This window comes from Pelophylax lessonae (assembly GCF_965119305.1).
Source record: "Pelophylax lessonae genome assembly, chromosome: 3".
Classification (NCBI taxonomy): Eukaryota; Metazoa; Chordata; class Amphibia; order Anura; family Ranidae; genus Pelophylax; species Pelophylax lessonae.
The window spans coordinates 278,609,545-278,636,975 of NC_138770.1; the positions used below are offsets into that span (position 1 = coordinate 278,609,545).

At 42.0% G+C, this 27,431-nt stretch overlaps 1 protein-coding gene across 1 annotated transcript in view; it reads left to right on the forward strand.

The window, feature by feature from the left end:
* The window catches only part of USP13 (ubiquitin specific peptidase 13), a 159,243-nt gene that overhangs the window by 114,978 nt on the left and 16,834 nt on the right, over positions 1 to 27,431 (forward strand). Inside the window, exons 11-16 of the mRNA XM_082248812.1 lie at positions 7,095 to 7,214; positions 7,594 to 7,747; positions 7,940 to 8,114; positions 22,478 to 22,566; positions 22,655 to 22,777; positions 23,351 to 23,377. Of these exons, the coding sequence (XP_082104938.1) occupies positions 7,095 to 7,214; positions 7,594 to 7,747; positions 7,940 to 8,114; positions 22,478 to 22,566; positions 22,655 to 22,777; positions 23,351 to 23,377 (688 nt within the window). The remainder of the gene's footprint in view (positions 1 to 7,094; positions 7,215 to 7,593; positions 7,748 to 7,939; positions 8,115 to 22,477; positions 22,567 to 22,654; positions 22,778 to 23,350; positions 23,378 to 27,431) is intronic.

The window sequence follows — 27,431 nt, forward strand, 5'->3', positions numbered from 1 at the left end:
CTGGGGGGCTGGAGAGGGGGGGGGGAATTTGAAGAGCATTGGGGGGGGGGGCTGGAGGGGGGTGTTGAAGAGCACTGGGAGGGCTGGAGAGGGGGGGCTGAAGAGCACTAAGGGGCTGGAGGGGGAGGCTGAAGAGCACTGGGGGGCTAGAGAGGGGGGCTGAAGAGCACTAAGGGGCTGGAGAAGGGGGGGCTGTACAGCACTGGGGGGCCAGCAAAAGAAAAAAATAAGTTGGATAGGAGGGGGATGGGGCGGCTGCATATAGAGGAATTGATCTTTCCATATTTCTCCTGCAACTGCTGAATGCCTGCAGAGAGGAGAATCAGGCATCCAGAGGCTGCAGGAGGAATATGGAAAGATCAATTCCTCTATATGCAGCCCCCCCACCGCTCCTCCTATCCAGTCACACAGGGAGGCTGCTCAATCCTCGGGCACTCACCTTCTTCCAGCCCCCAGGAGCAGCTGATGACCGAGAGGAGATGATCGGCGTGAGTACCGGCTTGACACCCCCCATTGGTATGCCACTGCTGGCCGGATGACAGAGCGCGAATCATCCCACTGTAACAGCTTTAATTGTAATTGCCGGGCGCTCGCCGACACACAGTCCCGCCTCCTAGCCCAGCTCCTTTGATAGACGTCACACGTCCTGGTTGGCCAGGTGTTCTGTCTATCAAAGAAGCCGGCCTAGGAGACGGGACTGTGTGTGTCTGCGAGCGCCCGGCAATTACAATTAAAGCTGTTACAGTGGGATGATCCGCGCTCTGTCATTATCGGTCACCTTCCCTCTTCCTCTCTCTCTCTTCCCTGGAGCAGCCCCACGCTCACCCTACATAATTTTCCACTCGCAAAATGCGAGCAGGCGAGTGGAAAATTTGAGGGCTGTCTTGGCTGCTTCTCTGATTAATGCTTTCCTTGCCCAGCCGATCAGTGTAGGTGGACAGTACGGCCATGTCTTGGTAGGTTTGCTGTTGTGACATTCTCTCTTTATTTTCTGATGATGGATTGAACAGTGCTCCGTGAGATGTTCAAAGCTTAGGATATTTTTTTATAACCTAACTCTTCTTTTAAACTTCTCTGCAACTTTGTCCCTGACCTGTCTGGTGTGTTCCTTGGCCTTCATGATACTGTTTGTTCACTAAGGTTCTCTAACAAATCTTTGAGGGCTTCACAGAACAGCTGTATTTATATTGAGATTAAATTACACACAGGTGTACTCTATATACTAATTAGGTGACTTCTGAAGGCAGTTGGTTCCACTAGACTTTAGTTGGGGGTATCATAGTTAAGGGGGCTGAAAACAAATGCACACCACACTTTTCAGATATTTATTTGTAAAAAATGTGGAAAACCATGAATACAATTTTGTGCCACTTTGTGCTGGTCTATCAAATAAACTCCGAATAAAATACATTTATGTTTTTGGTTGGAACATGACAAAATGTGGGAATTTTCAGTGTATGAATACTTTTTCAAGGCACTGTGCATAGTGTACATTTACATCTGTCTCTGCCCCCAAGGAGCTTACAATCTACATTTCCTAACTCCTACCCACACATGCAAAGGCCAGTGTAGACAGGAGCCACCTAACCTACCAGCATGTCTTTGGAGTGTGGTAAGAAACTGGAGTACCCAGAGGAGAACCACGCAAGCTCAGTGCATTTACTGCCCTGGCCGGGATTTAAACCGAGGACCGCAGTGCTGAAAGACTAATGTTGAAAGCTGGGGTACACGGTATTTAAGGTTTGGCCATCTCCTGGGGAACTGGATGAAATTCGCTGCATGAATGGCCCTGCTGGTCTGTCCAACACCCTTTAAATTACAAATCGAAAGAATCAGGTAGAAGATTGCCAGCCAGACAAATACTGCATCCAATCAGATGCTACCGCTGTTGTGGTATTATGACAGGTGCCGGCTGAAGCTATCAAAATACAATTACTACAGTGGTGAGATTCTTCCATTTGTGTAGCGTGCATAGGGGGAATCTGTTAGATTATTTTCGTTTATGTGTGTACCCAATTTTATTTCTGCGTAGGATGTGCTGGGCTCAGTCACCCAGTCCAGAAGTAAGATCTAGCTACAGTACTGCCTTCACCACAAATGTTAATTGCTCTTGGATGAGCAAAGTCTTGTTCATGGTGCTGCATGATTTTAAAATAAAAGAATCGAAAAGCGAGAAAAATACCATCACAGGTGGATGAAGCTGGGGATTCAGAAGTAGGGCATCCCCTTGACATTTGAACACTGGGCTTGCCAGAATGTAAAACCCAAATATTAGTTTTCAAGGAGCTGACTTTTTATGTAGCATACTGTTAACGTCACTGAAGGATCAGTCTTACTTACTGAAATCACTCCTTTGTCACATCCGTATATTCTAACTAGAAAACGAAACAAACCCCAAAATTCAGACTTTATGGACAACTTGGACCACAATGATTTATAAAAAAATGTATATTTTATTATACATAGAAAAAAATAAACTTTTCCACATAAATAGACACAGTTAAAAACATATATTCACGTCTGAACAGAATTCGGGCCAACATGGCCAATTATTGCACGTTTCATTTGATGGTGATGAATAGGTGAGCCCCTGAATTCTGTTCAGACGTGATTACAGTATATGTTTTTAACGGTGTCTATTTATGTGGAAAAACTTTTTTTATGATTTCTATGTGTAATAAAATATAGATTTTCTATAATTCCTTGTGGTCCAAGTTGCCTATAAAGTCCTAATTTGGGGGTTTGTTTTGTTTTCTAATCAGTCTTCTATTGTTTCAGATTCATTTGCATCTATTTAAACTAGTTGGAGACATTAACCAATTTTTTCGCACAGCAAGGCCGGGATAAACAGGAGTAGCTGCACAGATATGCATGAACAAATTAGCTTTATTAAAAATTCTCCAATCTGTGTTCTAGCAGCACAGCGACAGAATAAAACCTCATGCACACAGTGGCCGTACAGTGTGCAGAGCCTACGTGATCACTGACCCACTGCTGCCCATTGAGATGACTTGAAACTGTAGCTGTACATGGTTCTGCACTGGGGGTTGTGTAAAGCACCTGCATGTGCATGAACGTATGCTTCCAATACACACTGTCTTCACGGAGCATGCATCCGTGTGGGTGCTTTGCTTTACGCAACCCCCATTGCATAACTGCATGCAGCTACATCTTCGACTTGATCTCATTGTGCGATTGTATGCGGCAACAGCGGGTCTGGGTAAAGTGATTATGCAGGCTGTGCACGCTTTACTCTTCTCTACGGCCATGTGCATAAAGATCACCTTGGTGATCAGGGCCCATCGCCGAAATGCATTAGCCACCTTGTTTTTAATCACTGAGGGGTGACAATAAAGAATTGGAAGATTTAAACAGAGTTGTATTTTGCTTGGTATTGTATCCTATGGTGTTTGGAGAGATCACCGCAGCCTGTGCACCTGATAGATGTTTCCACTGTTCTGAGCAAAGTGGTTTTTGTCTGATGCTTAAACACTGTCACATATACTTTGATAAATGAGAGGCAGCTGGATTTAAATCTAATTGTAGTCTCTCCATGGGGCTTATCTGTAAAAATGAATTTGAAGGCAGTGGCAAGTGTTGTCCACAGAATGCAGTCAGACTCCTGTGGTCACTTTTTAGGGGTAGATTAGAACATTAAAGGTCTTGTCTGGTTGTTGCTAGTTCATGTTTAGTTGATAAAGTTATTTTTTTGCTTCAAACAGCTTGTTTACTGAGCTCTATAACCTAAATCCCTGCACATGGGACAGAGACCAGTCACTGCTTCTCTCTCTCCCATTGTTGATCTTGTAGCCGCCCTCTCCTGTATTTATCTGCAGGCAGTCAGTAGTGGGAGGACCTGCTGGGTCCCACCCATAACGCTGCTCTCTATACAAGTTATGTGCAGAACAGTGATGCCGTCCGTCATTTCTACTTTTATATGGTAATATCAGGATCTGCTAAAACAGCCTTTCTCAACCTTTTCAACACATAGGAACCCTTGAAATAGCTTTCCAGTCTTAGGGAACTCCTGCTAAAAATGACTATATCTACAACTCGTGGTAAAAGTAGTGTTTTAGTCAATGGGAAGAATACTCCTTACACTTGTGAACATTGGAAAGAATTACCACCTTACAGATACATAAAAAGGTCACTGGTGTCAGTGGGAACTTATCTGAGAAGCAGAAATTGCTAGTTGTTCAAGGAACCCGTAGCAACCTCTAGAGAGTGCTAAAACATTCAGTGCATATAAAAATGAATTTAAATACATTTTTTGTGGTCAGAATTCAGGTTTAGGTGCTATGGGCAAATTTTCTCTTGTTTGTTGAAATACTGGTTCATAAAGTAGGAGCAGCCTGGAAAAATACAGGGGTCAAATAGTGTTACTTGTCAGCTGGGACCCAAAATAAATAATTTTTCTGATCTGTAATCCTTTTTTAGGTCTGTTTAGTTTTTCTGTGTTGCCGAGTTTATTTTGTACAGATTTGCTAGTATGATTTTACATTTTAGAACTGTAAGATAAAATAAACCACAGTTTTTAGTAGGGGTGCACCGATCCGACTTTTCTTGTCCCGATACCGATATCTGGCATTGTGTATCTGCCGATACCGATCCGGAACTACACACATACACAGTATGCATGCGGCTGCAGTACAGAGCAAAGCCGCTGCATTGTGTATGGCTCCTCCATTCACAGGCGGAGTGCATCTGATATCACTCCGCCTGTGAGCCGGACCTATACAGGAAGTAGCGGCTCCCATCCCATACTACTACACCAAGTAAGGGACAGCTGAGCCGGGACTCAGCAAAACCAGATTGGCGGCACCGTGCAAGTAAGGGATGGCTGAGCCGGGACTCTTCAAAATCGGATCGGCCCATGGATCGGTTAATTTTCCGATCCCCCGATCCAGCTATTGTGGCAGTATCGGCGCTGATATCCGATCCTAATATCGAATCGGTGCATCCCTAGTATTTAGTCCCCTTTGTGTATAATGCTACTTGGATGAATCAATTAAACATTATACTATATAGAATGCTGACCACATGGCAATTATGTATGAATCATGAAACATCATTAAAGGTAAAACAACCCCCACATTGCAGTAGTAGTCAAATTCTTGTCCTCTAAGTATTTATAGCACAGTAAGTTGGAAGTGCTCAGATGTCCTGATAATCTGATGCAGTTATGTTGACATTAGCAACACAAATTTTGTTTGGAAAAAAAGATACTTACTCTTGTAGCAAGCTTCAGATGGAGCTACACACACAAAAAAAAAAAAAAATCAAATGGTACAAAGACCCAACAGGTTTCACCAAATGCCATGGGTTTGTCAGGGAAAATACAACACTGGAGTACTGCTCTGCGTGGGGCATGGGATAAACAAAGGTATCAGTTTTACGTATTAGAGTTGTTATGTAGTCTAAAGCTGGCAATACATTATACAATATTATTATTCAATTCCCTTTTAGATTTACCTTCCGCTATGAAGTACAAGAGCCTGGCTTATTGCATACCAATTGGAAGTGTTTATTGTTTTGGTAAATCTAAAGGAACATTGTACAAGAAAATTGTATAATGTATGGCAGCCCAAATGTGTCCTCTTTAAGTTTGGGTTGTGTTATGTTATTCTTAGGTTATTTTAGTTTTTATTGTACACGCATAGTATTTTCACATGTATTTAAAGGGTAACTTCACTTTTGTGAAGAAAAGAAGAGGCTGCCATCTCTCATACAGGAAAGACGCAGGCATACCCCACGTCTTGGACTAATACTCCCTTCACACTTTGCTGACCTCTAGCCACGGGAAATACGCAGCCAGGGCAGGTATTTCATACTGACCTAGATGCCCATTAAGGACCGTTTAGGACCAACTGTGGATCACTGTGGCGCCCACAGTCCTGCTGTCTACCAGCCAATTCCTATACTTGCTCTCTTCCCCTGTAAACTATGTTTATGTGAGACCTGGCATTCTTCTTTCGGTTGTATACCGTTTTAATTGACAGCCCAGTTATCTCTATAGAAGGACTTCCTTTGGTACAATTAGGTTATTGAACTTAGGTTGACCCCTGAAGAAGGGTGCTACACCCGAAATGCGTAGGGTCTGTTCCGGTTCTCTCCACCTGCGGTTCCTAGGAGTCTTCTGTACAGAAACTGGTCTGTTATTGCATGCAATTTTAATTCTTTGTATATCCAGCCGGCTGCTGGATGTATACAAATTGTCAATGTTAATGTTGTTGATTCTTTCCATGTAATAACATTTATATATTTTTTATACTTTTCTGTCTAATTTTTTCAGTGCATTAGTGGCACACAAAGTCCCAAACCATTGGGGGTACCCCTTTTTGTATCTAATTATCGGGATGATGGCCACTCGCACTGGGTACTGAGTGACGGGATTCAACTATCTTATCCATACTGATATGTCGCTCAGTAAGTTTGTGATATAGGAGGAGATTGAGGGGGTAAGTTGAGGAGTCGAGAGATAGATCTGGGTGTCGTCAGCATAGAGGTGGTATTGGAAGCAATGGGAGGTTATCAACTGGCCCAGGGAAGAGGTATAGAGAGAGAATAGGAGGGGCCCAAGGACAGAGAAATTGGGTACCCTAACAGAAAGAGGACAAGGAGCGGAGTAGATGGTGTTGTATGTGTCACTGAAAGTGCGCTGAGAATAGGTAAGAGGAGAACCAGGAAAGAGCAGTATTGTATTAGAACAATATTGCATTATGAAAGAACAACTGTATTATGTACAATATTATGTACAATGTGACCAACAGTCCTGCATTGTAAATGAGGGCAGCCTGGGGTCATCCACAACCCAGAGCACTGGAGAGAAGAGGAAAGTACCAGCTGCTTGGGGAGCAAGGGACAAGGTAAGTAAATTGCTTGTAATAGTACCTGCGTATAAAAAAATGCATTTCACACGGATGTAATTTGAGTTGGGGGGTGTGGTGGAGAAGCTGAAATGCAAGGGTCATTATTTTTGTCATCACATTTTGGCTTTGATATTTTTTTTTCTGGTATGTTCTAATATTATAACTTTTTTATTTATTTATTTTTTTTCATTTTTTTTTTTTTCTTCTATTTTTTTCATTCCCCAGCCAAAGGGAATTACAACTCGCATGTTCAAAGCACTGATAAGTAAAGACCATCCAGAATTCTCTTCAAATAGGCAACAAGATGCACAAGAATTCTTCCTGCACCTTATTAATCTTGTAGAGGTATTTACAATGTTTTCTTGAATTTACTTGTGGTGCATTCATTTTCTATAGAAAAATATATGAAAATAATAAAGTACGATCACTTTAGGGGGGGTGTTAACAAAGTATGATAAATGCATTTTACTTGATATAGAATATGCATACTGCATTTTTCCCAGCCTGATGTTTCTATATTCTGGTGGCAATTTCCTTCTTTCGTACTGTGAATGACAATCTATATTTACAAGAGTGTTTAGAAGTGTTATTAAAAAAAAAAACTTACAGATGGTTCCTTCCTTGCCTGCTGATGAATTTAGTGTTTCTCAGGTCCTTTTCTCTACCAATTGTCCATTAAGTTTATCTGAGTTGTTATTAGATGATCTGCTTTTTTGCTTTATAGAGAAATAGCACAGGCTTGGAAAATCCCAGTGATGTCTTCAGGTTTTTGGTGGAAGAACGTACACAATGTTGTCAGTCACGGAAAGTGCGCTACACAGAGAGAGTGGATCATATAATGCAATTACCTGTGGCCATGGAGGCTGCAACAAACAAAGGTAGGAAGACCATAGATGGTTAATTTTCTTTAGAAGAAGGGTATATGATTAAGTTAGTTCAGAAAAATGAAGGATCTCCAAGATACAGTACTTTGTTTTAGCATTAAGTCTGGATGTTTATATTTCCTGCAGAAAATGGGGACATACTTGTACCTTTTTCAACATTCATAAATGGCAATATTTTTTCTTCAGATGAACTGATTGCTTATGATTTAAAAAGAAGAGAAGCAGAAAGTGCAAAAAGGCCGCCACCGGAACTTGTGCGTGCCAAGATTCCCTTTAGTGCCTGTCTTCAAGCCTTCTCTGAGCCTGACAATGTGGATGACTTCTGGAGCAGCGCTCTCCAAGCAAAGTCTGCCGGCATTAAGTGAGTCTTCACATCACAACCACATGAGCCACAAATGCATTGTTATCTTTTAGAGTGCATCAAACCCTTTTTTCTTACTATTGAAATTCGTAAGAAAAGATTACCCCTGTGAGGTTTTTATTGCAGTCTGTCCCCGCTATAGAGTTGTTTATCGTTTCCAGTAGTGAAACTGAGGGAAAATCTAAAATTTTGGGTTCTCACCAGAAACGGGAACACATTCCAGTGGGGGTTCTTGTGACAATTTTCTGAGAGGGGATTTCCCTCACTTTTTAGAGTTTTTTTACTTTCTATTGTGTCTATGGAACAGGAAGTGAAGAGAAGTCTCTCCATTAAACCATGACATGGTTTTTAACTATTCCCTGCTCTATTCAAAATGAACACAAACAATTTAGGTGCAGATAAACTTTGATATGATTTTTATAATGCAATGCTCTGAAAATGTGAAACCTTATCATTTTAGTACAAGAGACTCAATTCACTAATTTTCTATTGTGCTTTAAGTTCAACAAGGTGCATGCCACCTCATGGACTTGTACGTTTATTTACAGTTTAGATTTTTACTGAGTGCTGGAAGTACAACTATCGCTATACTTCCAGTGCTCCTGTGCTGGAACTTCAGGTCACCGCTGCAGAGCTGCATGTAGCTGCTTGACAAGCCCCTCTCTTCCTCCTGCCCTGTAACAGAGCATTTTATATTATGTGAACCTATTCACAAAATACAAAGCCTTCTGTGAATGGACAGTGGAGGGGAGGGATGGGCAGGGATGCTGTCTATAAGAAAGCAACGTCTCTCTCAAAGTATCAGAAGTGGAGTGATGGCTATACGCCCTGACCCCCCTAAAACTGTCACAAAACATTGATATCAAGTGAATAATATTTATATGTGTATGTTCTGACGACCCTCACACACTACTGTCTATTAGCGAGATGACCAGATGATATAGCAGGAACAGTATTCAACCAAAGTTCAAATAATTGCTTTTAGATGTACTGTAGAGATCAGCTACATTTTAAAGTGATCCTTTCTTCTTTAAAATAAAAAAACATGTTATACTTACCTGCTTTGTGCAATAGTTTTGCACAAAGCAGTCCCAACCCTCCTTTTCTCGGGTCCCCACCGAAGCGCCTGGCTCCCCCCCCCCCCCCACTGAGTGCTCCCATAGCAAGCTGTCCCTCTGCTGAGCTTTGAAGTGTGCATCTACTTACACAGACAGGCCCCAGCTCTCCAGCACCCTTGCCACTGGTTGTGATTGACAGCAGCAGGAGTCAGTCGCTCCCACAGCTGCCTCTGAGCCAAGGAGAAAGCAAACAGAGCCTCTGCTCTCATGCATATTGCAGGGTTGAGAATTGGCTCAGGTATAAAGTATAAAGGGGGGGGGGGCTTAACTCCATGCAGAATCTTTTTTACCTTAATGTATAGAATGCATTTAGGTAAAAACCTTCTGCCTATAGAACAACTTTAATAATCTTAGCAAAATGTGGGTAGCAGTACTTACTTCTAAAATACACAGGAAATGCTTTGTGACTCAATATTGTATCTCAAAAATTGTTAAATTGCACTGAGCCATTGGGAGCTCCCTCTGCTGGCTAAAGATATTTCTACCAAGCACAATACCAAATATATGAATAAAATCATTTAAGTGATAGGAAAGTCATAGATTTAAAAATCTGCTGACAGGCAGGCTTTATAAAGCAGAAGAGACCCTAGAGGTCTCCTCTATCATAAATGTCCCCCTGCCGTTCAGCGATAATTTGATCTGAGCCACACATGTGCAGCTCAGACCACATTTACGGCCTGCTCTGTGTGCTGCAGTAATGGGACTCCTGTGCACATGCATGGGAGTGATGTCACCTCAGCCTGGCAAATCAAGCGGCCGAAAAACAAAACCTGAAAGGAAGACCGGCGAAGATGAAAGCACCAGGGAGAGCACTAACAGCACATTGCTCGATGGCTCTGTAGGCAAGTGTGTCACAATGTACTTGCATGCAGTGGATACTAGTACAGTATAAATTAAACCTGCAGGGGGACCATTTCTTTTATTTTGCTCTCGAGACTTTCCTACCACTTTAAGATTAACGCTGCACTAAAAACTCACCATGAAAAATGTTTTTTGCAAAAAATACACAATACCTTCCTATTTGAGGGAATATATTTAAACACCATGAATTAGCGCTGATTTATACTGAATGTGGCTTTGAAATTGTGCGACTTTAGGAGTGACTTGGCTGACATCTATGCGAATTCATGCACAGATATCTATGCAAGTCGCACCTGAAATCTCCAAAAGTAGTGCAGGAACTACTTTTTCATATCTTTCAAATCTGTGCGGCACCGCAAAGTCAGCCTTGCACCAATTTGAACAGTTCCATTGCTGACAATATGGTTCGACTTCTCATGCGATGCTTCCGGTGTGAACGGGGCTCACTGTCCTCATTTTGGCTACATTTCCCATTCTGTGTGTGTATATATACAGTATATTCTAAGAGTCTAAAAGAAGTTTCACTGTAGGGGTTCAAAATTGTATTTTATGGATGATTATCAAGTGAACATTCTGTTACCGAGGTAATCAGTGGCAGGAATTTTACTTTCTTCAGGGATGAATTGCTTGTCTCTTGTTTCTGGCTTATTTATATGACCGAGGTCTTATCTAGGCTGCCACCACTTCATAGCAGTATCTATCATATGCCTGAGATTCCAGCATTCTGTGTGCTCTAATTGAAGGCTGTCTAATCGCAAGACTGAGATCTTTGACTTGATATATTTAGGCTTCTATAACTTTTTCGATGGCCCATGTTCTTGGCTGTCTTGTGAAAATAGAAACTTTGAATTAGAAAATTAGAAAACTTTGTAGGCATGAATCATTGAGGATTGTATGTGATTACTTATGTTTCTTATCTACTACAGTATATACAATACGGAAAAACTATCCTGTTTTGAACTTGCTTATACCATATATATATATATATATATATATATATATATATATATATATATGATATATACTGTATATATAGAAGATGGCAAACACCCCAACCTGTAACTAGCCTTTGGAGTAAGGTGCACGTGGCAGGGCAATGCACATCACAGGCAAACAACATTTTCTCAGAACACTTACCAGCTAGCTTGAAAACAAACCAAATGTACCCTGTCTAACATTTTACGTTTAGTATTTTGTTGCACACATTTGGAAATATATATGTGGAACCCACAGTGCCAGCGTCAAGGCTCCTCTGTATACTGCATACTGCAGTCCTAACTCAAAATAATGAATAAAGGGAAGGCCCCTGCGCTATCACGTGAGAAAAATTGTGTAGATTTTGATGAGGGATAGCTGCAGCTCCTTGTTCAGCCTTACCAAAAACTGAGTAAGTGAAATAAAAAAGATGATGGATAATGAAGCTGCGCTTATCAAACCGAGTGTAAGAATAATGTGAATGGATGAGTGAAAAAAGAAGAATATACGAATGAAGTGTTTACAATCCAAGTGATGAGAAAATTATTATACACAGTTGTATCAATACAGTTAAATGAATATAATAGTAGTATAATAATTGATACAACTGTGTATAATAAGTTTCTTATCCAGCACTTGGATTGTAAGCACTTCATTTGTATATTCAGTTTTTTTCACTCATCCATTCACGTTATTCTTACACTCTGCTTGATCAGCGCAGCTTCATTTTCCATCATCTTTTTCACCTAACTCAAAATAGTTTTGAGAGTCTCTGAGTTGGAGAATATGAAGCAGTGGATATATTAAGGGCAGGTTCACCTGGAGGGGGCCCACTCCTGCATAAAGGCACAGGGCTGCATTGGATGCCCAGCAAGAGAACAGTGCCAGCTGAAGGCATCCAGTGTCCCCACACCAAATCGGCACAACAAGCTACAGTATATAAAAAGATGGCAATCACCCCAGTTTATAACTAGCCTTTGCAGTAAGGTGCACATAGAAAGGCAACACACATCGCAAATAAACAAACACTTCCCAGCACACATACAAGCTCCTCTGGGGCCTTGACATGGGGATTGCAGCTAACACAAATACAGCAGGTATATAATACGTCACCATTTTTATAGGTAAATCTATTCCTAACGATGCTATTGACATAACATTTTCACAACATGTCAGTAACAACCCATGCAATCCATACATACAGAGGAACCATGACAAATAAGTTCAGAATTGAAGTTGTGTAATAAAATGTAATGACACATGGAAAAAGTAAACACATGAAGAATGGGAGGTGCAAAAAGGCACAGAAAGCCAAGACACCAGCTGAAATCTATCAGTAATTATAAAGCAATCATGCCATTGTCAGTATAAATTAATATTCGCTGGTTCAGTCTCAACTGATGGCCTATAAAAAGGTGTCTCATTACCAAGGTGTCACACAAGAAACCTCTCATGATGAGTAAAAGCAAAGAGCTCTCTCTTGTTGCAAAATATACTGATAGACTTGGTTACAGAAGGATTGCTAAACCTCTGAATGTTCCAGTGAGCACTGTTGGGGCCATGATCCAGAAGTGGAAATAACATCATTTAACCATAAACCTGCCACAACCAGGTGTCCCTTGCAAGATTTCTGACAGAGGAGTGAAAATAATTATCAGAAGAGTTTTCCAAGAGCCAGTGACCACTTGGAGAGCTTCAGAAAGACCTAAAATTAGCAGGTACAATTCTTTCAAAGAAAACCGTAATTAATGCACTCATCTGCCATGGCTTGTATGCATGCTCACCATTCTAGACTCCATTTCTAAAAAAAAAAAAAAAAAAGCATGTTGAAGCTCTTTTAAAGTTTGCTGCACAACATTTAGACAAGCCTGTGAAATACTGGGAGAATATAGCCTGTTAAGATGAGACCAAAATGGAACTGTTTGGTAGCCATAATACTCACCATGTTTGGAGGTCAAATGGCACTGCATGCACATCACCCCAAAAACACCATACCAACAGTGAAGTTTGGAGGTGGAAACATCGTGGTGTGGGGCTATTTTTTGGCATACGGTACTCGCAAACTTCATATCAATGAAGGAAGGATGAATGGAAAAATGTGCCAAGACATTCTTGATAAAAATCTGCTGCCATCTACCAGGATGGTGAAAATGAAAGGAGGGTGGACATTTCAGCAAGACAGTGATCCCAAAGCCAAGGAAACACTCAATTTGGTTTCAAAGAAGGAAAATAAAGCTGTTAGAATGGCCCAGCCAATCACCCGACTTGAATCCAATAGATAATCTGTGGAAAGAGATAAAAATCAGAGTTCAAAAAAGAGGCCCACAGAACCTTCAAAATTTGAAGACTGTGTGGAAGAATGGGCCCAAATCACACCTGAGCAATGCATGCGACTAGTTTCTTCATACAGGAGGTGTCTTGAAATTGTCATTACCAACAAAGGATTTTCTTCAAAGTATTAAATACATTTCAGTTAGCGTAGTCAATGCTTTTTCCCTGTGTCATTACATTTTATTACACATTTAATTTCTGAACTTATTTGTTTTGGTTTCTGTGTATGTATAGATTGCATAGGTTGTTACTGACATGTGGTGAAAATGTCATGTTAATAGCACCTTTTAGGCACTGTTCACATCTGAGCGTTTTTCAGCTCGTAAAACGCTCATCTCGGAAGTCTCAAAACGCCCAACAAGCAAAATCCCATTCATTTCAATGGCCCCATTTTCGATACACTTCTGTCACCTAAAGCAAAATGCCTAAAGCTCCAAAAAGTACATGAGCTTCTTTTTTGACAGATTACAAGCTTTTTTTGTTAGATGTCAATGCCTGGTTCCAAACACCTGCAAAAAACACCTGAAAAAACGCCCAAAGAAACGCCTGAAAAACATCCCAAAAAACGCTTGAAAATTATATGCTCAGGTGTGAATGGAGCCTAAGAAATATATTTACCTAGAAAAACGGTGATGTGTTCAATACTTATTTTACCTGCTGTATTTGCAAATGTGTGCAACAAAACCGTTTTCTCTTTCGTTCATTGACGGACACAGCTCCTGATCTTCATAACCATTGGGTTATGCTGCTTCCTACAGGAGTAGGACACTAGGCAGAAAAAAGTCTGGCTACGCCTATGGGCAGTCCCAGGGGGTATACTCCCTCTCTCTGCTATAGGTACTCCGTTTTTTTTTTTCTGCCTAGTCAGGTGTAAAGACCTAGTTCCTTGCTGGGATCTCTGGCCCTGGCAATGTTTTCTTTTTCAATAGATATTTTTCTCCTGGTTTTCTCCTGTGAGATCTACAATCAACTACAATAGGCTGGATAATCTAGATCCAGTTGTCACCCCAGTCTGGCCACCGAGTGCGCGCAGACCTCAGCTCCACGCTAGGTTGGCCTCCACATAGCCCCCCTGGACAGGGGTTGGCCTGAAAGTTAAACACCTTGCGAAGTCGCACACGACCGAGTCTCGGCCCGAGTCACAGCCTCCTTGGGATGGTCAGACCCCCGGGTTCCCCTCCTTCACGTCAAGCACCCCCCTTCATTTGCCCCCCATCCTATTTCCCCCCCTCTCCACTTTGGCTCGAGCTGTGTTGTGGTCTGGCCACCTCCTGGGGTGGGGGCAGGGCGCTATGCTGGTGATGGGGGGTTCTGCCGCTAGCGAACGGATGATCAGCTGTGCAGGGGGGGGTTTGTACCTGGTGGGGGCTCCTGCCAAGGCCCCCCCGTCCTGCCTGGGCCTGTCCTTGAGGCCTAGGGATCCTTCCTGAGTCCCTGGGAGCCTCGTGGGGCTGCCATTTTCTTGTAGCATGTGTGCTTTATTGCACGGCGGCCATGAGTGTGTAGTCCAGTGGCCATTTTGTGGTGGTTTGCCATTAAAAATAGCGGCGGCCATGACAGCATATACAATATTCACAAGAACAAATTTTGTTGTAAATACTCTCCAATACTGGTGTCCACCAGTAAAGAGAATGTTTCCTTGCATTGATGGTTAGTGTGAGGATGAATTCTCCTCTACATCGATTGTCAGTATGAGGAATAATTTTTCCTGTTTGTTGTCAGTAAACAAAAGAATGCCCCCATATGTTGGTGGTAATTATGAGGAAGAATCCTCCCTTAGGTTGATAGTCAGTATGAGGAATAATGCCACCTTACGTTGATGGAGTGTGTAGGAATAAGTGCTGGTATTGAAGTGAAGACCTTTGTAAAAATTTAAGGTTTATACCTATTGGTGTGATGGCCATTTTTGCACTTTGCCATTTTGCAGCTGCCGGAAGGATTCGGAGAAAATCTTAGATAATTGTACAAATCACTACTCGGCCATCACTGATCTACTATCCCTGATCACTGGCAGGCCATGGAGTACATAGAGATGAGGGGTCTGGAGACATGTCCTGTCAATACTGCCCAGTGATTGCTGTCAAAGACAGACCCAGCCTTCACACACCGGACTTTAGCCTCCAGCAAAATTCACCTTCTCTCGATTAGACTGCTGCCGGTGTAAGTGACTCTGGCTATTATTTCTCACTTGCTTTTGCAGCTGCTTGTGAGCACTCTAGTTACTTCTGGTGTGTTTTCATTTGCCCTAACTATACTGAAGTATGTTGAATCCTACGCACAAAGGGGAATGATCCTGGGGCCTCTCCAACTTGTTATCTTTACTAGGTCGGGTTTGCCTGCAGCATTCCTCCCAGAGGACCTGTTGACGACAGGTTGGAATGTTGTCCCCTGCTTGAGTTTAAACACTCCTTGATGTCTTCTTTAATCCCCTAGAGTGTGTCTCCCTCCTCTAATTTATCCAGGAAGACATTCTCTTCAAGTATGTTGAATTTCATGACCAATATCTGTGTTAATATCGGATTTCGAACGCAGGAGTCCCAAAAGTACTTCTACACCCTTGTCCTCCAGGGTCTTTCTTGGATATGCCTGCAGCAGCCACGGCACAGTCGGCAGTGTGTGAGAAAAAGTCAGTTTTCCCTTTAAATTAATTTGTGCCTAAGGAGCGTTAGTCCGCTAACTGAACTTCTATACTTACCATTTGAGTCCCGGTGCTGCTTTAAATCGACACTGGGACAGTGACTATTTCCCGCAGTGCCCTTTTGAAGTAGCGACAGGAATTGGTGACTCCCACTAGGACTGCTGGCTGCCTCTCACAGCTGGCTTCCAATCTGGAAACAGTCACCTCCTGGGCTTGAAATGCTTTCACAGACCGCTCCAAAGGAGCTCATTGTGAAAATGTAAACAGCACTTGGGAGTGTGACAACACCACACATGACGTCATTGCACACCCATTCACTATGGAGGGTTGGGAAGAGCTGTTGTAGCTCTTTCCAGCCTTCTACACAGCAGCCGATCACTACTATAGTGAACTATTGTAGACTGCTCACAGCCAGCAGTAGATGACTGATGTCTGACCTTGTGTAGGCTCTCTGTCAGAGAATACAGGTGACGCATGTCATGGCTAGTCCTTACCACCCACAAAAGAATGTCTTGTGCAAGTGTTTCAATGTGACCTTGAAACAGATGTGCAGTATATAAGTTGAGTCGCAGGGAAGGGACTGGGAATACTATTTGCCTCACCTGCTGTTTGTCTACAGAGGGATGCTCCAGGAGTCTACAGGCTTCTCACCATATTAACTCCTACACAGAAGGCTAGTGAGAATAGGCTTGGACCTAACCCAAGAGACTTGGAAAGGGCAACCCTTCTGGCCCCAGAGTCTCTGTAGTAGATTATATGTAAAGGTTCCAGAAAAATTGGATACACTGGCTGGGATGGTAGTAAGTGATGTATAAGGAGGGTCAGAAGATGTACTGTATGTTTATTTCTCTATGCAGGAGAACAAATTACAGACAATAATAAATCATTTAACTTATGTAATTAGTATGGGAGAGGAGGTGGAAGACCGAAAGCATTCTATGTGAACGTGCCTAAAACAGGTCTGTGGTAATACAGTGTTCTAGAAGCACTCCAATCATTGCTCCCAAACTGCTGCAATCTTAGAAATCTGCACTTTACTTTATGTCAAAGATACAATACCATATCCAGGGTATGCAGTTTTGCAGCCTCTGTCCCTGTCTACATATGTAACATTTTTTTTTTTTTTAAATACATCTTTCTATTCACATTAAACTAATTTTTTCTTCAGAACATAGTCTTTTACTCAGTTCTTGCCCCCCCCCCCCCCAAAGGAGCTCACAATCTAATCACCCTTCTAGGGATCAACTGATTATCGGAGGGCCAATATTCACTTTTCCCGATTATATCGGTATCGGCCCCGGAACTTGCCGATATTACCGATATTGTCGTGATGTCATTGCGTATGTTGCGCCATGCGCCTCTGCGCACTGGGCCTAACCTCCTGCCTTCTTAGGTCGCCTTGGACAGCCTCATCTGGAGTCCGGAGTCTCTCGGGAGTGTATAACACCCACCTACAGCAGCCTGGTGCCAGCCAGCCACACCCACAGGCCCTGTACCAGCCAGCCAGCCACAGGCACTGTACCAGCCAGACATCCACAGGCCCTTTACCAGCCATCCACAGGCCCTGTACCAGCCAGCCAGCCACCGACAGGCACTGTACCAGCAAACCACCCACATGCACTGTACCAGCCAGCCACCCACAACAGGGTGACAGCCACTCACCACAGGCACAGGGTGCCAGCCAGCCAGCCACCCACCACCACCACAGGGTGGCAGACAGCCAGCCACCCACCACCACCACAGGGTGCCAGCCACCCACCACCACAGGGTGCCAGCCAGCCAGCCACCCACTACCACAGGGTGCCAGCCACTCAGTTTTTTTTAACCCTATATTCAATTTGTGTCTTTCCAATTTCAATGGAGATGGATGCAGATAGAAAAAGTAAAAGTGTGATATGGGACTATTTCTCGTCTCCATCTCCAGGAAAAACAGCAGTGTGTAACACGTGCACAATGTAAGCATGGAATCAGCAATTGCAAAAACTAAAAATGCGTCAAATCTTTGGGCCCATTTAAGAGTTCATCATGTTAAATTATACCATGAAGCACAGAAAAAACACAATAAATCACAAGGTGAAATACCAGAATCCCAGCAGGCAACAATAACAGATAAGTTTTAGAAAAAAACAGGTGGCTAAATTCGGATGGAAGATCCCAACTGCTGGACAGAGTAATCACAGAGATGATGGTCACTGATAACCAGCCATTTACAATGGTGTCTGACTCTGGATTTAAGCGTTTTTTGTCCACAGTTGAGCCAAGTTACACACTGAAGAGCGAAAAATATTATCAAACTGAAATGCTGGGAAAGATTCACCAAAAGGTCGTTGAGAAAGTAAAGGCTATGCTGAAACCAGAGAATGCTGGCAACTAACTCTCATTCACGACTGACTGCTGGTCAGGACTAACAGAGTCACTAATGAGTCTTACATGCTATTTAACCACTTACCGCATACTAACGTAGGTCTACGTCGGTAAACTTTGCGGTAGTGTACCGGGATGATGCCTCTAGCTAGAGACACCATCCTGGTACCGTGGTTTGAAGCCGACGGTTGGCTTTCCGTCGGTACCGACCGATGCGGCTCGGGAGCCGCTCGATTGGTACCCGGGGGGGCGGGAGGGGACGTCCCCCCCCCCTCCCGCCGCCTTCCGTGGCTTTGCTCGGGGCTCCCGTCCCACCGGGAGCCCCGAGCACCCAGCCAGCACGTCCGCCGGCTGGATGGAGTCCCGATGAATGCCGGAAACGGCATCGATCGGGTCTCCGTTGACGTAACCCGGAGGCGGCGTCCATGACGTCACTTCCGGGTTACTGTGCTGCAAAAGGCGGCAAATTTGAAAATCGGCTGTATGCAAAAACGCAGTTTATGGCGTTTTGCATACAGGGAAGTGTAGTGGAGGGGTCTAGGGTCTTTTAGACCCTCGATCCCTCCATAAAGTGTACCTGTCACACATATTGGTGTCACAAGGGATGTTTACATTGCTTGTGACAGCAATAAAAGTGATCAGATTTTTTTTTTTTTAAAACTGTAATAAAGTTAAAAAAATAAATAAAATAAATGGGAAAAAAAAAAAAAAAAAAAAATTTAGCCGCCCCCGTCACCGTTAGCTCGCGCACAAAAAAAAACGTATACGCAAGTCGAGCCGCAAATGAAATCGCTGTTCAAACCACACATGTGAGGTATCGCCGCGATCGCCAGAGCGTGAGCAATAATTTAAAAAAAAGAGCTACACTCTAACTCTAAACTGGTAACCATTAAATAAATTTAAAGCGTCGCAGATTGAGATCTCTATTGACCGTAGTTTGTCGCCATCCCATGGGGGGGCGCAATTTTAAACCGTAACATGTTGGGTATCTATTTACTCGGCGTGACATGTTCTTTCACAATATACAAAAAAAATGTTTAACTTTACTGTTTAGTATTTTTTAAATGCAGTGAAATGTGATTTTTCAAAATCTTTCCAAAAAAATGGCGCTTTAAAGACCGCTGCGCAAATACCGCGTGACAAAAATTATTGCAATGACCGACATTTTATTCTCCAGAGTCTTTGCTAAAATAATATATATAATGTTTGGGGGTTCTAAGTAGTTTTCTAGGAAAAAATACTGGTTTTAACGTGTGAACAAAAAGTGTCTGAAATAGGGCTGAGGCTTAAGTGGTTAATTGACAGCGGATGGACAAGAAGGCATTTGGTGTTGAATACAAAAGTGATGCAAGGATCCCACACTGGGGAGTACATTAGAAAAAGGTTTCTAGGCTATACTGGAAGACTAGGAAATCACCAAAGACTGAGTGATGCTTGTGCTTCCGGACAGCGGAGCGAACATGGTGAAAGGAATGAGGTTTGCTGATGTTTCAGACCTCAGTTGCATGGCACACACCCTCCAACTTGTGGTAAATGATGGTCTGTCAAACCAGAGAGCTTTGCTTGATATAATTGGCATGCTGAAGAGGTGCGCAGGCCCTTTCCACCATTCAATCCTTGCCAAACAGCGACTGAGGTGCATTCAGGAAGACCTTGGCCTACCCAAAAACAACTTGATTAGTGCAGTTCCAACACAATGGAACTCAACACTTCACATGCTGCAAAGAATGCTGGAGCAGAAGCAAACTGTTACCATCTATTCAGGTGAATATGGAGGATATTCTTGTCCCTACTGCTGATCAGTGGGACATTGTAACCAATGTCATTGACACCCTCCTCCCCATAGATAAAGTGACACTATTGGCGAGTCATTCTGACTCATCTCTTTCATCTGTCATCCCGTGTGTGAGTGCTGAAGATGCTTCTTCAAAAGAATGAAGAACCCAACACATGTGGCACTAAAACGTGTAGGCCATGAGGGACAGGTTCACCAAACGTTTGGAGAAGCATGAAGAGAATAAAAATTTTGTGCTTGCATGTCTTTTGGATCCTCGATACAAGAATCATGCTTTCTCTTCTGATGAAGTATTGGCCAAGGCAAAACAATGGCTGACAGAAGATATTCAACGGAAAGAAAATGAGGCACGCTACAAAAGACTTGCTTCTCGTGCTAGAAGATACCTTTCTGCTTCTCCTTCCTCGGTACCAAGTGAGCGTGTTTTTGGTGAAGTGGCAGCAATATATGAAAAATACAGAAGCCGTTTAACTGGTGAACATGCTGAAATGTTATGCTTTCTGCACTATAATATTGTTCTACTTAACTGGGAGTATTGAAAGTGGTAGTACTAGTGTTCAGTCCACAGTCTTTAACACTGTAGTGCAGCTACTAGATTAAATCATTGCAGAGCGGACAGTGAGTGCACTACTGCAGCAGTTCATGTAAATTTTGTTTTGGGAAGCCTTTAGTTATTGTTTTCCCAGCACATTATTTTTCACAGTTGTCTACAGTCGTCTACTCTTCTAGGACTTGTTCGTTCACATGTGAAACTGATGTACCTGCAAGTGAAAGCTGCACGGTTTTCCTATCAGTTTTCATGCAGGTAAGGTGTGAAGAACAGCCTTTCATGTTAAAAATGTTAATTAACATGTTCAGTACCATATTTGTGTCAAAAATTGTCTTTATTTTTCAAAACTTTAAATGTACAAAATATCAGCCAATATTGGCTGATACCGATACTTAAAGACCAAAATATCTGTATTGGCCCTGAAAAAACCATATCGGTCTATCCCTACACCCTACCACTTTCACATATAGGCCAACTTTGAAAGAAAACTTGTGGGAAGAAATCACCATAAGCACAAGGAGAACATGCAGATTTTATGCACGTAGCATACTTGGTGGGAACCCGGGACCTAGAGTTTGAAGACAAGAGTGCTAACCTTTTTTAGTTGCTGTGATTTGGTGGGTGTCCACAAATAATTCCCAATTCACTAACACTTTAATGAACCTGTCTATTTTTATAGTTTACTTTTTTCAAAATAAAATGAGAAATGTCCTCTCTGCCAAGTAATACCAGTCAAACTCATAGACCGGTATTCCAAAGGGTTATCGCTAAGGGATAGGTGTATTTCATATGGATAGCTCGGGGTCCTGCACATTTAGGTGGGATCCAGATACCAGAGGGTTTAGGAAATGGGGGGGGGGGGGGATTATAGAAGTGCAATATAGTTGACATGTAAAGGAGTTCCTTGGACTACTCCTTCAGAGAACGCCAATTGAAAAAATTACTTTTTTTTCTAGGAAAGCTCCCTGCTAGCTTACCAGGTTCTTATAAATGGCTAAACGATAAATACCAATGATTTATTCCCTACTGTACTAGATTTCAAATGAGTCAAATATTCTCTGACTGATGTTAAAGTTGATATGGTTAAGGTCTTCCAGATCTCTCTGGGTCCTCTAGCACTAGAATCTAAATGAAAATGTAAGATCTTTAGAGATTTGTGTGTGAGGTCTTCACTACACCAGTACTTCTGTTAGATTGAATGTAATCCTTACATATTGTGCCATCCGGTGCTTGAACACAAATATGGAAGTAGTCTACTGTCCGTGGGCAACCTATGCGTTAAGGCCAGACACAAGGATTGCTTGGGTACCATCAAATAGTAGAGATCTAGATACTTAACTGTTAGGGGGTAAATACATTAAGATTACTTTTATTTATTTAGTGGTTTATTCAAGCTCATATATCTGGTATGCAGGCCTGGTATTTATAGGGTGGAAGACATTTTTTTAGCTGTTTAAATAAAAGTTGAAAAAAAAAATGCATACAAATGTGCAGCTCCAGACCTAACATAGTAAGATTGTGAATTCAAAATTGTTGGTGGTTATGTTAATCATTTATTCTTCTAACAATCAATAGCAACCATTGAATATCCATTTTTTTTTTCACACTCCGAGATGGTGATTTCTGATTAGCAGCTATGTATATGTGGTCACAGCTTGCATTATTTTCTTAACTGTGACTTCAGATACTATTCATGATTTAGGTTTTAATATTGTGTTTTTATTTCTTTAGGACTTCTCGCTTTGCTTCATTCCCTGAATACTTGGTAATTCAAATTAAGAAGTTTACATTTGGCCTTGACTGGGTGCCCAAGAAACTCGGTAGGTAACTCTTTCAGTTGTATAAACAGTGTGACATATGCACTCATTTGGTAAGTAGACCTGTTTTAAAGTATTTCTTTTATTTTAGATGTCACAGTGGATATGCCAGATATCCTTGACATTAACCATCTACGAGCAAAAGGTCTGCAGCCAGAAGAAGAAGAGCTCCCAGACATTGCTCCCCCTATTGTTATTCCAGAAGATCCAAAAGGTATTTGAACATATTCAGCGCTTTGTTTTGCTGTCAATAGTGGGGAAAGCATGTATTTAACACTAACTCTATGTTCCTAAGTGAGCTTCTGATGGAAAGGATACATGAGCAGGGACTGTGGCTGCATTTCACTAAGCTGTATTGGTCTTTTGAGTTGTGTTCTTTTTATTGAACACTAATTAGCTCCTCCGATTTTTTATTTTGCATACATTATTATATATTTGCATGTTTTTTTAATTCTCTCAGTATAAACCATATAGAACTTTGCGTTTGTATTTTTCAGTACATGTACATACAGACCATGCTGTCCAGCAAAAGGGAAAGCGAATGGAACAAGCTAAAACACTGCCAGAGTGCTTTTATCAATCACTTTTTTGCATGGTTTAAAACATTACTTTAAAAGGTTTGTGCTACTATTTAAGCACCTTCGGCAGTTAAAATTCAAACTAACTTTTTGTGGACAGCTTGATCTGTATGTAGATGCAGATTTGAATATTTTAATGAGTCGTTTATGAATATTATTAAAGTTTGTTTTGGACCTAATTTAATTCAAATATCATTTGTTTTTTTCAGATCGTTTTAGAAACCAATTCATGGAGCGTATGTATTTTTTATCCTCTGACTTCTCTCTTTTGTATTTACTTGCAATACACCTTGTAATTTTATAAGTATGAAAAGAGTTGACCTCGCCAGGGTTCTCACCATCACACAGAATGACCTAACAGGTCAGCCTTCTAGCAATGAAGTTGCTCATCTTGGGCAATACAAGCTTTCTGCCTATTTGGAGCACTGTATCTCTCAGCAAGACAGTATCCCATTTACTTCTCATGCGATGACTGTCTGGTCATTGTATCTGTCTATAGGTCTGAAAGACCTGGACATCAGATCCTTTTGACCACACATGCTTCTTCTGCAGTAGTTAAACTCTCTCAGGAGTTAGCCTGGTCAGTGCAGACTAGGACATATATTTTTCAAGTGTCTGCACACATATGTTGCTCCCTCACAACACTTCCCCCAGGGTGGGAGGAGTTCTGTATGGAAACACACTCAAATAAGTCTTGCTGGTTCTCGTAGTCGTGGGGGATCTCTGTTACCAGGATTTTTAAACTTGTCATAGCTGTTCTGACTTTGGACCATCACCCAGTAGACCGCCTGATACTTTTCCACCAGAAGGACCAATGTATTTAGTTATGTAATTTATATGTTTAAATGTCAACGTGGGCTTCTTTATATTATGGAAATCATCCAGCAGGTAAAGGAAAGAATCGATAGACATAAGTATACCATTAGGAATAATCAGATGGATCAGCCGTTATTGTTTGTAGAGAAATCGCATACATGGGGGGGTTCATTAAATCCATAACGTCAATTTTTTGGTTCTGTGACCCTTTAAAATGGCCTGCGCCAGATTAAAAAAGCCCTGTAACCTGTTTCTGTAGCTTTACCAACACGTACGGCAGATTAAGGTAGTTCTTAATAGTGCCACTTTTACAAAGGGTGCTATTACTGCACCAAGTTCAAAGATAATTACTTTTTTTATAATGAAACTTGAGGTAATTAAGACCAACTATAAGCTAGCGTACAGAGACAGGTAGAGTGTTGTATGATGTATAGCAGGTGGCATGTTTGTCTATGCTACCCTCTCCCCAACTTTCAGTGGTTCAGAAAGCTGGCAGCTTCATAGCCAACAGCCTTCTAGCAACTAGTGACATTGACAGTGGCCAGATCCCTATGGGGAGCCTAAAACACTAGTTCCCCATCAGATTCCCTCTCTTTGTGATTGATTGCAGGCACTAGGCATATTTTATAGTCAGTAGCAGACTCTTCATTGACTAAGTATCTGCCTCCTGTCAATTACAAAGTGAGGAGACCTAATGCAAACTAGTGTGTCTGGATTCCCATCAGGTCCCAGCTTCAAATCTTTTCCGCTGCTGTGCTATCTATGTGAAAGTTGCAGTGATGAGGAGGGTACCTGTTTACAGCAGGTACATGAATCTGTTGCCTTCACCAACATTCGTCTTTCAGAGGCACATTAGTATTCTAAAGAGTACCTACAAATATTCAGTACTGTAATACCTTTTTAGACGTCTCTTTAAATTTAGAAATATGCTACATTAACATATTTTAAACGGGTCTGTGCTTAAAGAACACTACATTAAAAGCCATGTCAACAAGCTGGCACATTGTGGCTTGTCCACGCCGCCTGGGGTGGTCGCTATGCCTGGGAATGTGTGTGCTGCCGGTGGACACAGTGGAGTGAGCCCAGGAAGCGACCTGTAAATCCACAAAGCTGGATTGCCAATAGGTACACGTTTTGGAGGAAAGCCACGCACCCTTCCTCAGCCTACCTCTAGACCAGTGGTTCTTAACCTTGTCGGAGGTACTGAACCCCACCAGTTTCATATGCGCATTCACCGAACCCTTCTTAATTGGAAAAATAAAATATGATTTTTTCAAATTCAAAACATAGGTATATATTCTGGCTCTCCTCACCTTGAATTCAGCGAGCGTTGTGTTCGTGTATTTTCTATTTCCATACAGCTTAAGGAAGCATTCTCTTAGTTTTGCCAGTGCTAGACTAGAATTGCTCAACTTGGCATTGCAAATAATGCAGTTAGGACGCTGACTCCCATCATGTTCCGTTATACATGTGAATCCATATTGTACATATTCGTCCGACCACTTTCTTTTTTTTGCTCGACATAGTTAGTATGAAGGGATTAATATTAAGAAAGAAATCACACGACGTACCATCACGACAGTTACAATTCGACTACTGGGCGCGCCAAATTCCCTGCAGCACAGATAGGCCAAGCGATGTTGCGTGATCACCTGCAGCCAATGAGCGGGGCGTGTCATCATGAATCATATGAGTTGGGTGTGTGTCTTGACCTCCGCCGAACCCGCGAGACTGACTCACCGAACCCCTGGGGTTCGATCGAACCCAGGTTAAGAACCACTGCTCTAGACTCTTTAAATTCCTATTTATAACCTTTGAGCTCTATTAGGACAGTGCATCATAATTCATTGGGACATTCTTCCCAGCAGTTACTGTTTGATTAACGCAGATAAGGGTAGTGCTGAGAAGGCTTTCCTTTTTGTTTACACCTTCAGAACAGCTGAAAACTATATTGAATTGAGTAGTAGATACAGTTATTAACAAAACAATTATGGTTGACAAAGTGACTCCATTTTCTTTAACAAAACCTTTTCTAAGCTCAATGATCCTTATAAGAGCAACCATTTAAATTTCCATTACCCCTAACTATCATGAGGCTTGGAGCTGAGTTCTTTAAAAATCATGTTGTCTATTTGTATTGCCATGAATAAAGAAAAAGTTTTGTAAACTTTATTTTTTTTTATTTTATTTAAAGTGGCACCGTAGCCTGAGTGTAGCTCTTGTCATAATGTGCAAGTAGGCTATGCTTATTTGCACAATATTGCTCTGGGCCTGCCCTCTCCAGCATACTGGCAACTAGATATGTAATGTATCTTTAGCAAAAAAGCTCAACTGCTACAACCTTTTTTTTTTGGGGGGGGGGGGGGGGTTGTTCCACTTTAACATTGTATCTTGCAGGAGGACAGAACTGTATAGAAATACCATGTAGACCTAAAAAAGAAGTATAGGAATGCAAAAGTAACAGTCATACTCACCTAGGTGAATACAACATCGGTACGATGCTGCATCTGTGCCCCTCCGCCTCTAAGACTGAGAACTGCCTCCAAGATTGAGAACTGATCAATCAAACACCTCTGATCACTTTTTTCTTGGTCTTAACTGTCAGTCACCGTTTCTATGCTCTGTTTCTCCAGCGCTCACTGGATCGCTTGGCTGTGGATGGGGTGGGAGCGGCTGGCTCAGGCTCTCAGTAGCATGATGGGACACTGGGCCAGCTGCTGGTTCAGGCTTCTTCTGGGCAAATCCTGACATGAAAGTCTGAATCGATCCAGAGCTTAGACTGGCTGAGTGACATCAGATGACAGCCGACTTTAGCCCGCTGTCTGCAAAAAAACAGACCACAAGTGTGCAGAGCGAGATGCACTTCTGTGATCCATAGGAGAAGTAGTGCCAAAAGAGCTTTGGCCCTACTTCTCCTTTAACTTCACTCCCTCAAAATCTGATCATGACAGCATTGTAGATTTTACCCTTGCCCCTTATGAATGCTTTGCCAGCACATTCTTTTATTGCTACCTCAATAATGCTACATAAAAAGGACTTGGCAGCACTTGGTGGTATTAGCACTTTTGGAAAATGTAGACTATGTGCTAAAAGTTAGCTACTCTGGAAAAAAAAAAACCTTTGCTGTAATAAAGCAAAGTATGGAGTGTAGTATGACATTTCACATGTTATTGTGCCATAGTTGGCTGTCTGTAGTAAAGTGAGCATCATAATACCAAGTTCAAATATACTTGCCCCTGTTTACCCTTTCTCTAGTTCCATCGAGGTATTGAGTTAAAATTTAAAGCCAAATTCTAGGAATATTAGCACATAAAAGACTCACTGTGTGTCAGCTTCACCTATCCGATGCTTCACATCTCAAAATGCTTTGGCCACAGGGGACACAGCAGTCCACTGTAAGTAGCATTGGCTACGTACAGTAGGTAGTGTTGGCTTCTAGAGAGGCAGAAGTGACTTCGCTGTGCTGCTGAAAAA